Source organism: Hylobates moloch, unplaced genomic scaffold (genome assembly GCF_009828535.3).
Source record: "Hylobates moloch isolate HMO894 unplaced genomic scaffold, HMol_V3 SCAFFOLD_12, whole genome shotgun sequence".
Taxonomy (NCBI): domain Eukaryota; kingdom Metazoa; phylum Chordata; class Mammalia; order Primates; family Hylobatidae; genus Hylobates; species Hylobates moloch.
The window spans coordinates 29,256,726-29,270,611 of NW_026652287.1; the positions used below are offsets into that span (position 1 = coordinate 29,256,726).

Sequence of the window (13,886 nt, forward strand, 5' to 3'; positions counted from 1 at the left end):
TCAGGAAACAACAGGTGCTGGAGAGGATGTGGAGAAATAGGAACACTTTTACACTGTTGGTGGGACTGTAAACTAGTTCAACCATTGTGGAAGTCAGTGTGGCGATTCCTCAGGGATCTAGAACTAGAAATACCATTTGACCCAGCCATCCCATTACTGGGTATATACCCAAAGGACTAAATCATGCTGCTATAAAGACACATGCACACGTATGTTTATTGCGGCACTATTCACAATAGCAAAGAGTTGGAACCAACCCAAATGTCCAACAACGATAGACTGGATTAAGAAAATGTGGCACATATACACCATGGAATACTATGCAGCCATAAAAAATGATGAGTTCGTGTCCTTTGTAGGGACATGGATGAAACTGGAAAACATCATTCTCAGTAAACTATCGCAAGGACAAAAAACCAAACACCACATGTTCTCACTCATAGGTGGGAATTGAACAATGAGAACTCATGGACACAGGAAGGGGAACATCACACTCCGGGGACTGTTGTGGGGTGGGGGGACGGGGGAGGGACAGCATTAGGGGATATACCTAATGCTAAATGACGAGTTAATGGGTGCAGGAAATCAACATGGCACATGGATACATATGTAACAAACCTGCACATTGTGCACATGTACCCTAAAACCCTAAAGTATTAAAAAAAAAAAAAAAGACAAAAAAATAAAAATAAACCACTGAAAAGCTCAAAAACAATAAAAATAAAAATAAAAAATAAAAAATTATTTGGGTATGGTGGCATGTACCTGTAGTCCTAACTATTCAGAAGGCTGAGGTGGGAGGATTGCTTGAGCCCAAGAGGTTGAGGCTGCAGTGAGATGTAATCCTGCCACTGTATTTCAGCCTGGGTGATAGAGTGAGATTTTGTCTCAAAAAATCTCATTAAAAAAGTAACATTAAAAAATATATACCAATTCCACCACTTCTCACCACCTCCAGCACTACCGCGCTAGTGCAAGTCACCATTAATGCTGACCTAGATTGTTGCATTATTTTCTCCAAGGGGCCCTGCTTCTGTGCCTGTTCTCCTACAGATACCCTCCCCAGAGCCATCCTTTCTAATCTCTTCACAGCACCCCTCTGTTCACAAGACTTCGCTGGCCTCCTGTCACACATAGAGCTAAAGACCTTTCATTGGCCAAGAAGATCTGGCGCCTGGTGACCTTCAGATTGCATTCTCTTCCTCTCTTCCTCCTCTTTGCCCACTCCACTCAGCCACCCTGGTCTTCTTGCTGTTCTGTACACACCAAGCTGGCTCCTGCTCCAGGGCCTTTGCACTTGCTCATCGCACCTCGAGGAAAGCTGTTCCTCTGGTCTGCACTGTCCACTAGCTACGCGTGGTTATTTAATTAAACATTTGGTTCCTCAGCCACACGTTTTGGGTGCTTGACAGCCACATGTGGCTAGTGGCTACCATACTGGCCAGTGGAGTCATGGAGTCTTTCCCGCACTGCCGAGAGTTTGATTGGCCTGCCCTTCATACTTCATGCTTGGCCCCCTTGTTTCTGTTAGGTCTCTACTCAAATATTCCCTATGTGAGGTGTCTCCTAAAACAATGTCTCCTTTCATTCTTCACCCTTCTACCTGCTTCTTTGCTTTTATATCCTTTATAACTATTTTTTAGAAAAATTTGTTTCTGTAAGCCTTTTGAGAGCTGGAATTTTGTCCCTGTCAGTCCCTAAACCAAAAATCCCTAGACATTAGAAATATTCAGCTGGGCACAGTGGCTCACACCTGTAATCTCAGCACAGTTGGGAGGCCGAGGCAGGTGAATCACCTGAGGTTGAGAGTTCGAGACCAGCCTGACCAACACGGAGAAACCCCCATCTCTACTAAAAATACAAAATTAGCCGGGTGTGGTGGCGCATGCCTGTAATCCCAGCTACTCAGGAGACTGAGGCTGGAGAATCACTTGAACCCGGGAGGCAGAGGTTGCAGTGAGCTGAGATTGCACCATTGCACTCCAGCCTGGGCAACAAGAGTGAAACTCCGTCTCAAAAAAAAAAAAAAAAAAAAAAAGAGAAAAAAAATTGCTGGCTCTTGGGCAAATCACTTAAGCTCTTTGTACCTTGGTTTCTTCATCCGCTAGTTGCGGATAATAACAGTGCCTATCTCAAAGGGTGGTTAAGAGGATTGAATTGTAAAACATTTGTGCCTGGCACATAGTAGGCACTTAATCAATGTCAGCATTCACTATTAGTAAGGACTCAGTAAATCCACGTTGGTTGAATGATTGAATGAACATTGTTCAGCCACATCTTGCCTTGGTGGCTGCTGGGGACAAGTTTCACTTCTAGAGGCGAAGCTTTTTCATTGGAAACCGGGAATACATCCAAGGAGGAAATAAACACATAGGGCAGGCAGATGGGAGGGGTGTGGCTGGAAGAAAGGACAAGAAGGATGCCTCCAGGTCAGGCAGATGGCATGGACAAGGACAGGGAGCACACAGTCAAAACACAAGCTCTAGCACGGGGAAGCGGCACCACATACGCAGACAATCAGGCCCGAATCTCCCCGGCCAGCACATCTCACACGCCGTCCCGTTGAAGCCGGTGTTGCATTTACACTCTCCGGTGGCCGAGTACTGATCAAGGCAGACACCCCGGTTATTACACGGGGCATCTGGTCCTCCAGGGCAGGCTGGAAAAGATGAAACAGCAGTGACTCAACAGTCTCCCAAAGCCAGAGCAGCTCAGCACCTTTGTAAATGTGCTGTGGCATCTGACCTCTGTTAGCCCAGAGGGACCATGGCCCTCAGTGTCAGTGGATATTTAGGGCACGTCACTGGCCTATGGGATATGAACTTTATGGTATCTGATATGATTCTGTCTTGGCAGAGTGATACACTGAACTGTGCACTGTATTTGGGGGTTTGTGCACTGGATCTGAGGATATCTGGGCTGAGTAATGAACTTGCTCTGAGCTTTTGTTTTCTTACCTCTAAATGATGATAATAATAATGATATAGTGTCTGCTTGACCTATACCATGTTGTTATTGTGAAGATCAAATGAGGCATTATAACAGAACATTTTGAAAATATAAAGCACTGAACAAATATTAGAATGATACTGATTTTCATGAATGGTCCACACTTTAGTGATGGAGGGTGGAGCTGGGTGGTCACGGGGGCTCTCAACCCAGGGTATTCTCAATGAGATTATGATGGAGTATGCATGCTAGTAAAAATCACAGCTGCTGGAGACAGACCAGTGGGACCTTGGGTTTACTTCTTATCCTCTCTGTGCCTCTGTTTTCTCATTTACAAAATGGGGACGACAGGCCAGGCATGGCGGCTCACGCCTGTAATCCCAGCACTTTGGGAGGCCAAGATGGATGGATTGCTTGAGCTCAGGAGTTTGAGACCAGCCTGGGCAACATGGCGAAAACCCAGCCTACGAAAAATACAAAAAAATTAGCTGAGTCTGGTGGCATGTGCCTGTAGTCCCAGCTACTTGAGAGGCTGAGGTGGGAGGATTGCTTGAGCCCAGAGGGTTGAGACTGTAGTGAGCTGTGGTCCTGCCACTGTACTCCAGCCTGGGTAACACAGCGAGACCCTCTCTCAAAAAAAGTCGGTGGGGAGGGGAAGACAACAATGGAACCTGCTCCCTAGGGGTTGTTGCCCAGATTAAATGTATTGATACGTATGTGAAAAAGCACTCAATAAAACTCAATAAATGTGCCTACTTAGAACAACATGTGGCAAATAAGTGATTTTGAAGCATTTGTCATGCTGCAGCTGTTGATGTATTGTTGGCTAGAAGTTAACACAGGGGTTTCAGGATGGGCCCAAATGTGCTTTGGCAAGGAGCCCTTTCCTGATGAGGTAACAGAGGGAGACAATGCTATACATCCTCCACCAGGGACAGGGGCGCGCTCAGGAAATTATGGCCCATACATACTGTGTCAGTACATCACCTGCCAAGGGAGAATTGTATCAAATGCCTTTCATCATGCTTATCAATATCATGGATATTGTGTTGCACAGCATCAGAAATGAAATATGGTGTGTTTCAGAAATGTCTATGCTATAATGTCAAGGGAAAAAGCAGACACACAATTATAATATATGCACAGCAGGATCTCAACTCGATAAAAAAATATGCCAAAGTAGAAGGAATGATACACAACTCTTCAGAGTTTTGGGGTCTGGGAATCATTATTAGCAGTGTTTCCCCCATCTCCCTGTAATTTTGGTACATTCAAAGACTGGACAATGAGCAGGAGCATATTACCACTTTTAGAGTTGCGAGGGGGGAAGAGGCACCCTCACCCTGACACTCTCGCCCGAAGTAGCCCTTGCAGCACTTGGGGATCTGTATCACCAGGCTGCACCGCTCTCGGCAGCCTTCCAGGTTCCTCTTGAAGGGCACGTTGTAGAGACACTTCTGCTTCACACCCTAAGGGAAGAGAGTGGACCATCACTTCACTTACCACCACAGGGACTGGGGCTCTGGGGCTCTAGTCTGTGCCCTCATGAAGGATCTTAGGTATTGCCCAAGTAAAAAATGGGACTTCCAATGTGAGCCAACTTTTTCTCTAAGGTAATATTTTTCCTATGGGAGTCAACAGACCAACGGCAGAAACACGAAGATGAGGGAGGAAGTAGATCTAGGGTCCATGGGAAGATTTCTCCCCAGTCTCAAGGGGAAGAACTTTCAGACCCTTAAGAGTGCTCTGCAAGTGGCATGGTTGCCTGGGGAGGGAGTGGGAAGGAGGTAGCTTCCTGTCACAGAAGGGGTGTGGGACAAGGCTCCCAAATTGTAGGAAGGGATGGTATGAGTTAGATTTTGTTTTGTAGGGATATTTTCGTTATAGGTTTTACTAGTAGACTAGAAAGAGCTTGACTTTGGAATAAGTAATACAAAACAGCATTTAATGAGCACTTACTATGTGCCAGGCACTTCAGTGTACCCACGTTTTTAAAATTTACTTTTCCTAATAGCTGCACACAGAGTCCATTATTAGCTCCATTTTACAGAAGCAAACCTGATAGGTCATAGGATTTGTCAAAGATTATGGAATTTGACCCCATACCTGTGGACTCCAAATTTCATTGACTCAACCATTACTCTCCATTGCTCTCTGGACTTTCATCCTAGCATTGCTCCTTACTAGCTGTGTGGCCTTGGGCTGATTGCTTACCCTCTCTGAGACCCATTTTTCTCATAAGTAAAGTGTAGGTAATAATAGCTTCCTATGAGTATTATAAAGAGGGATAGAGTAATGAGTATATAAAGGCTCAGCACAGAGCCTGGGACATGGATAGCAGCCAACAAAATGCAGCTATTTTTATAATCATAATTATCTTCTAAGTCCTTCTAGGTCTACCATCCCATGACTTTTCTAGACAGTTCCTAGAACATGGGTTGACAGATTGCCTGGGCTGAGAATATATATCTTACCCCATTGGCTTTGTTGTTGAAAGAATGACATAAATTACATTTATGCAACATATGTGCACGCACGCACACACACACACACACGCACACACACTGAGGTCTGCTAATGGAACAGACCTGTGGTTCTCCAAACATTATCACTGCATTCTTAATTACCTTTGGTTTACTCCACCTTGGGCAGCTGGGAGTATTGACACAGCTCCCACACTCCCCCTAGTATGCAAGAAAAGAAACACTTGAAAACCAAGAATATCAGAAAACACAAGGAAATGTTCCTGATTAATACCTGGATGGATTAGGGGCTTAATTAATCTTGATTAAGCCTCTGGCTATGATCAAGAATATGAAAACAGGCCAGGCATGGTGGCTGACACCTGTAATCCTAGCACTTTGGGAGGCCAAGGCAGGAGGATCGCTTGAGGCAAGGAGTTTGAGACCAGCCTAGGCAACACAGCAAGACTTTATCTGCAAAAAAAAAAAATTAGCCAGGCATGGTGGCACATGAACCTGTAGTCCCAGCGACTTTGGAGGCTGAGTTGATGGGATCACTTGAGCCCAGGAGTTCAAGGCTGCAGTGAGCTGTGATTACACCATTGAACTCCAGCCTGGATGACAGAGCAAGACTCTATCTCAAAACAACAACAACAACAAAGAATATCAAAACACACACACTAACTTTGCCACACATAATTCTGAAGATCTGTCTTGGGCATTAGCTCTGTACTTTTGTTCTCTGAAGGGAAAATCTGTTATACAGAGCTGGACCAGGGCAGTGTCTTACAGGCATATGCTATTAGCAGTAGGACATATGGGTGCAATTGTTCCATTTTAAGTTAAATGGGATACTTTTGGCCAATCACCAATACTATTTGAGCCTTAGTTTTATAATAAATAGGGATAATAATTCTTGCTATTTGATCTTCAGAAGATTGATGAGGAAAAATGATTAACTGAAAAATATGTGTGGAATATAATTTGGAAATTAAGAAGACCCCTGTGGTAGAAAGGACAACTGGTTTCATTTCCTACTTTGGCTGACTGGGATCCAAAAAATTTGGGATAGTTATTGAAATTCCTAGAGGATGCCAGGTACTGATATCAACTGGTGACAAACTTTGCCATGTAAAGTCACTTTACCTCTTTGAAACTCAGTTTCTAAATCTACACAATAGGGCAGATGATAACTATTCCTATTACTGGATTATTGTAGGGGTAAGCTAAGCATTGAACAAAATGGCTGGCTTCAGGGGAGTACTCAGTAAAGATGCTAGATGGATGAATGAGTGAATGTAAAAATGCCTCACACAGTGCAGGGCCTGGGATAGAAGTTCAATCAATATTGTCAAATGAATGAATCAATGGGTAAGTGAATAGAGGTGTGAGTGGCATATCATATTAGACTGACTATGTGAAATTGCCCTTTTCATAGGCTCCAGACTGTCAAATATGGCAATTTCATATGGTGTAATCTGTCAGACGTTCAACAAATGTTTGTTGAAGGCATGAGTGAGTGACTGAATAGAGGGATGTGTTTGAAAATGAATGGCAGTTGGCATACAGTTGGTATCCAAGAACTGTTTTCTCAATGATAAGGGAGTGAATGAGTGGGTGAGTAGATGGGTGGATAAACAAGAATATTCCAGGCTGTGTGGGGCTAAGTAGACGCCTGTTGCTTCTGAGTCTAAAGAACTACATCATTTGGCCCTCAGGTCTTCTGGGTCCTAGTCTTGCTGAAGACAGGCCCTAAATGGTTTCACAACAGGGTCCACACTGGATCATGAGGGCCATTCTTTGACTTAAGGTTCTCCTACTACACTGTTGTTTTTAGGACTGACCGAGGCATCGAAAGTAGTAAAGGTGTCACAGCGGCCCCCCAGGGTGGGATCAATCAGCAGACAGTCAATGCCGTAGGCCACGCCCAGATCAAACAAGAGCTCCCGCTGCACAATTCTGCAGGTTTGGCCATTCAGAAAGAGGTCACCCTAAGAAAGAAAAAAAAAAGAGAGAAAGAGAGAGAGAGAGAGAGAAAAACAGTCAATCTCTTTCATACATCTCTTCTTTCCCAGCCATGTAACATGGCCAGTAACTGCAAGACTCGGGAAGAACTTAATAAAACCCCGTGTATTTATGTATTTATCAAATACCCAGCATGTATTATGTGCCAGATACTGTTCTAAGTCCTTTACCTGTGCAACTTATTTTAATTATTACAACAATCCAAGGTGGTTGTGTTGGACGTAGCTGCTGCTATTAGTACCCATTTATAGACGAGGGAACTAAGGCAGTGAGAGGTTAAATGACTTGCCCAGTGAATGGTGGTGTGGGCATTTGCATCCAGGCAGTCAGCCTCAGAGCCTGCCCCCTTGACCCCTCTGCCTCACTTCCTCTACCAAAGGAGAAACGTCAGCAGTGGCTGATAGGGTGGAGCAAAGATGACCTTGCTGTGGTTAGGGATGAACTTCGCTGATATGCCCTCTTTGTGTGTAGTAACCGAGTCTCCTTATTTAGTGCCAGCACCTAGCAAAGTGCCTGGTTTGGCTTTCTTTCCAGGGTGTACAAGTGATAGGCTTTAACTTTGTAATGATAATTTCTTTTTTCACATGTACCAGGCATAATCAACTGGGCTTTGGAGACATTATTTCATTTAATGCTGGGAATAATCTCAGGGCTTCCTTTCCTGAGGTCACCCAGCTAGTAAGTTGATGGATACATTATTCTTCCAGTATATAAAATGCTTTTAGAAAGCTTTTGAGAGGAAAACAAGATAACTCCCAGCATCTACGGATGGGATGGAGATAGTGTGACTCAGTGGAAGGAACACCAGAAAACTGTGGTTAAAGCCTTGCATGCTCACTCATGTACTATGTGACCACGGGCAAGTCACTGAACCTCTCTGAGGTTCATTGTTTTCTTCACTAGGTAAATAGAGTAAATAATTTCTAGTATAGGGTTGTTATACAGATCAGACTAAATAATACATTGCAAAAAATACATTGCTCTGAAAGTTATATCAACACACAGAACAAGCAGAGGGCATTCTTACTATCCTTCTCTGATAGTTGTCTATTTTGGTCTAGGGAGACAGGAAAATCTCAAGAGTGTACATTGGGATAACGTTCCAGAAGCCGGAATGAAAAGATGTGAATACTCTTCAAATTCAGTTATAAATTCAATACAATTCTAATTCAAACACCAAAGGGATACTGGTCAAAAGATGTTGACCATACACGCAGAATGTTGTATGGAACTTGTTGGAATTCTCCTTGAAGGGAATTAACTCAATTGGGAGATGCATCCCTTTTGCCCTTCCTCCTTCCCACTGCCTGGAAAGTGGACATGGTGCCTGGAGCTCCAGCAACCATGCTGGACCTTAGAGGCTGGAACCATGTGCTGCAGAGCAGAAAGACAGAAGGTGCTTCTCCACTGAGCCATCATACTAACTCTGGATTGGCTACCTCCAGATTTCTTTTATAAAAGAGAATAAATCCTTGTACATTTAAGTCACTGGATTTTGGCTTTTCCATGATATGCAGTTGAAATAATCCTATTAGACCCATTCATCATATGGAATTACAGAAAGACAGAATTGTTCAGGAACTAGCCAGGGAAGGTAAAAATTGCAAACCTCTCAATTGGCTGATCTAGGTGAGTATAGCCCAGAGCTGGCTCTGACTGCCAAGAGAGGGTTGGAGGTGAGGTCACAGTAGTGGGGCTGGGAAGGAAGAGAAAGGAATGACTGTATACTTTCCTGTTTCAGGAAAGTATCTCATATTGGAAAATAAATGCTCTACACAAAAAATAAAATCAACTGGAAGCTGCTCTCCACAGTGTGAGAGGCTTCCTGCCACCTGCTAGGAGGGCTTGGGTTGGCCAGGATTTATCAGGTTTTTCATATCCAATTACATACTCTCAGGAAAAATACCTCTGAAGGTAGTGAGAAAAAAAAGAGCCTGCTACGAATGGAGAGAAAAAAATGAACATCTCCTTGAAGGGGTAGTGACTGGGGAATAGCTTGCTGTGAATGTGTTAACCCCTCCCTGCCCACCCTTCATGTTGATACTCACGATGTCACTGCCAGCTCCACACTTCACACTCAGCTCTGAACCTTGCAGGGTCTTCCAGGCAGTGGATGTGGGAAGATCCACAGCTAAAACCTGTAGGAGCGATGGTGCCATGTGACTGCCCCAAATTTGGGCTGAAGAAGGGACGGCCCGAAGGAGCTTTACCAAAAAACCAAATTCAGATGCAAATTTTTCCACAAGTTATAATAACTTTAGCTTTACAATGACCGTAGGTATAACCAATGGGAAGAATAATCAAGGGCTCTCTGGGAGGTTGGAAATTCCTTCAGGCGGGAAAGAATTGACCAGCTGGACTGCTTTCAATCGCCCTTCCATCCCCCATCTATGCTTAGGAGTCTCTGAAGATGCAGTCTTAGTGTATGAAGCCAATGAAAGAATGAGTGGGTGAGGCTGGGAAATGACATAGGATACACTTATGGGCAGCACTGTGCCCCTCAAAGAGTTATGTTGAAGTCCTGATCCCCAGTTCCTCAGATTATGATCTTATTTGGAAATGAGGTCATTACGGATGTAATTAGTTAGGATGAGGTAATCCTGGAGTAGAGTGGGCTCTTAATCTAATATGAATGGTGTTCTTATAGGAAAGAAGAGGCAAATGCTATGTGAAGGCACAGAAACACACAGAGAGAGACAGCCCTGTGATGGCAGAGAGAGATTGGAGGGATACACTACAGGCCCAGGAGCACCAAGGATTTCCAGAAGCCACCAGAAGCGGAGACAGAAGCATGGAGCAGATTCTCAGAACCTCCAGAAGAACAAAGCAAATTCTCAGAACCTCCAGAAGGAACAACCTTGCCAGCTCCTTCATCTCTGACATCTTGCCTCCAGAACTGTTTACTACAAAGAACACATTTCTGTGGCTTAAGCTGCCCAGCTTGTAGTAATTTGTGATGGCAGCTTTGGGAAACTAATCTAGATGCTGTGGATGAACTGAAGTTGGGACATTTGGCATTCTTGAACTGGGCAGACTTGGTCCTGGAGAGAAACACGAGTCCTGCATGAAGACTCAGGATGGCTGCCATGTTCCTATATGATCATGTTTGCTCCTATATGATCGTGCTTGTTCCTATGAGACTGTGCATGCTCCCATATGATCGTGCTGCTCCTATGTGATTGTGCTTGCTCCTATGTGATTGTGCTTGCTCCTATAAGACTGCATGCTCCCATATGATCGTGCTTGCTCCCATATGTTTGTGCTTGCTCCTGTATGGTCATGCTGCTCTCATATGATAGTGTTTGCTCCTATATGGTCATGCTGCTCTCATATGATCATGCTTGCTCCTATGTGATTGTGCTTGCTCCTATGTGATTGTGCATGCTCCTATATGATGCTTGCTCCTATATGATCATATATATTCCTATATGATCATGCATGTTCCTATGATGCTTGTTCCTATATGATTGTGCTTGTTCCTATATCATGCTTATTCCTGTATCACATATGTTCCTATGTGATCATGCATGTTCCTATATGATCATGCTAGTTTCTGTATGATCATGCTTCTCTGATACAGTTAATCAGTTCAGAGGCCACAACTGATTGAAGCTGGATCAATCAGTCATTTGCCTAGAAATTTTGGAATTGGATGAGAAAGAGTCCATCTGGAAAAACTTGAGAACTGTTGTCAGCAGCCATTTTGCCAGGAGAACTAGGAAGGAGGAAAGGCTGATCTGCAGTAGAAAGAGGAATGATGCTCTTGGGTATTGATTGAAGTAAAAAAAAAAAAAATGGCAGATCCAAGGAACAGAACCAAATGTGGTATACTGCAGGAGCCAATCAACCACGGCCAGTCAGAGGAGGACACAATGGGGCAGGTGATGCTGTGGCTTCCTGCATACAGTGGAGACAGGGACGCACTGATAGTTCCTAGGCCACAATGCCTCGGTGCTGAATTTTATCACCACCCTGGGACATTCTTGCACTTATGTCTGCATGTAAACTAAATACCTTGGCATCTCGTATCACATGAAACTTCAAATACTCCTTCAGCTTGTCCTTGTTGTCTTGGTTGAACAGGAAGTCCTGTTGTTCAGCAGGTAGGGCTTGGAGGGCTTGGTCAGTGGGCCAGAAGAGAGTGACTGGGGTGTGGATGGGATCAGTGATGACACTCAGCAAACCTGAGTCCTGAAACACAGGGATTCAGTCCCTCGGTGGCATGAGCAAGGCCTAGACATGCGGGCAGGGGTTCTTTCTCTGAGGATTCTCCTCCATGCTCCAGCCCATGGCTTACTGGGACTCTGGATGGTTCAAGGGTGATACAGCTAGAGAAAGTAGAAGCCCATCACACCCCAGCCATTCCGATCTACAATTTTTTTTTTTCATTTTTGAGGCAGAGTCTCACTCTGTTGCCCCGGCTGGAGTTGCAGTAGCACGGTCACAGCTCAATGCAGCTTCAACCTCGCAGGTTCAAGTGATCCTCCCACCTCAACCTCCTGAGTAGCTGGGACTACTGGCATGCACCACCACACTCTGCAAATTTTTGTATTTTTCTAGAGATGGGGTTTCGCCATGTTGCCCAGGCTGGTCTCGAACTCCTGGGCTCAAGCAGTCCTCCTGCCTTGGCCACCCAAAGTACTAGGATTACAGGCATGAGCCAGCTGTGCCCATCCTGATCTATATTTTCTTGGACAGCAAATCAGAAAGCCAAATTCTGGAGTCCCCAGGGACTGCTCAGGGTTGAGGAACAGGGAAGAGGGAGCCTCAGAAAGATGCTTGGCCTGCTCCTCCCTATTCTCCTCTGCAATCTTTTGTTCATACTGGAAGTTTCTACTCAATTCATGGGAACAATCTCTGAAGTCAGTAAGATATGGTTGTTTTTTTTTTTGAGATGGAGTCTCACCCTGTCACCTTGGCTGGAGTGCAGTGGTGCGATCTCAGCTCACTGCAACCTCTGCTTCCTGGGTTCAAGTGATTCTCCTGCCTCACCCTCCTAAGTAGCTGGGACTACAGGTGAACACCATCATGCCCAGCTAATTTTTGTATTTTTAGTAGAGACTGAGTTTCACCATGTTGGCCAGGCTGGTCTCAAACTCCTGACCTCAAGTGATGCACCTGCTTTGGCCTCCCAAAGTGCTGAAATTACAGACATGAGCCACCGTGCTTGCCAGAAAGATATGGTTTTAATTTCTACCTGCCTCACAGGCATAGAGTTCCCAACTCTCCCATTCAACTTCCCCATCTTTATAATGGAGTCGATAATTTCAGGTGTGAAGCACCTAGTACATGGCTGCCACATTCCAATTTCTTTCCCTCTCCCCAGCCTCAAATCCTCAATTTCTAACTCAGCCAATGTACATTATATAGCTCAACAAGCCATATAACATTCTAAGAAGGGAGTGACAGAGAATGACTTTGCTCTCCAGAAAACTGGGACTTCCCCATGCAGATCCCACAATAGCTGGCTGATGTCAAAACAAAACAGAAACAACAACAAAACAAAACAAAACTTCTTTAGGCAAGTTATCCTCTGAGTCAACTTCCCCTAAATTTTTACCTGTATTAAGCTGCTAAATTTGATGTAGCCATTGTTTGTTGCCAAAGTTGTAAGATTTTGCTGAAAGATAATAAGAATGAGCATGAAACTTTTCCTTATACAGTTCATGGGGAATTTAACAAGAGCTCAAGTGAAAAAAAGTAAAGATAACATAACCTGACAGATGCATAGATGGGCTCATCAGCACCTGCTCCAGCTCTCTTCTGACCATGCTTTTCTGCATTCTAGAGACTAGTAGGCTAAACGCTACTTTTTCCCAGACTCCCTTGCAGCTAGAGCCCCAATGTGATATAAGGTCCTCCAAGCAGAAGCACTTGTGCAAAGCTTCTTGGTGAAAAGAAATAATATGAGGTGGCAGCAGCTTCTAGAAGGGAGATCAACCCCTCTGGCAAGCACAATTGGGACATCTATAGCCCAGTGTCTAGTGTCCAAGGTGGTGAGGCTGGAGACAGGTGGCAGTCACAGAGCTGTGACAGCCAGAACAGCCTGGTGGTGGTGGTAAGGTTATCAGGTTAGGTGTCCACCCTTTGTGTGTGTGTGTGTGTGTGTGTTTAATTAAAAAAAACTTTTTTAGACAGGATCTCGCTCTGGTTGCCCAGACTAGAGTGCAGTAGCATGATCTCAGGTCACTGCCCTCAGCTCACTGCAAGCATCTGATCCTGGGATCAGGTGATTCTCCTACCTCAGCCTCCCAAGTAGCTGGGATTACAGGCATGACCACCACGCCTGGCTAGTTTTTTGTATTTTTAGTAGAAACGGGGTTTCACTATGTTGCCCAGGCTGGTCTTGAACTCCTGGACTCAAGCAATCTGCCCACCTTGGCCTCCCAGATTGCTGGGATTACAGGTGTGAGCCACTGCACCCAGCCAGGTGTCTACCCTTTGTAGGCC

General features: G+C 44.6%; 1 protein-coding gene across 1 annotated transcript in view; it reads right to left on the reverse strand.

The window, feature by feature from the left end:
• The window catches only part of STAB2 (stabilin 2), a 182,248-nt gene that overhangs the window by 30,842 nt on the left and 137,520 nt on the right, over positions 1–13,886 (reverse strand). Inside the window, exons 50-56 of the mRNA XM_032171502.1 lie at positions 12,997–13,056; positions 11,451–11,627; positions 9,485–9,574; positions 7,256–7,402; positions 5,577–5,633; positions 4,292–4,418; positions 2,510–2,659 (exon numbers count right to left, since the gene is read on the reverse strand). Of these exons, the coding sequence (XP_032027393.1) occupies positions 2,510–2,659; positions 4,292–4,418; positions 5,577–5,633; positions 7,256–7,402; positions 9,485–9,574; positions 11,451–11,627; positions 12,997–13,056 (808 nt within the window). The remainder of the gene's footprint in view (positions 1–2,509; positions 2,660–4,291; positions 4,419–5,576; positions 5,634–7,255; positions 7,403–9,484; positions 9,575–11,450; positions 11,628–12,996; positions 13,057–13,886) is intronic.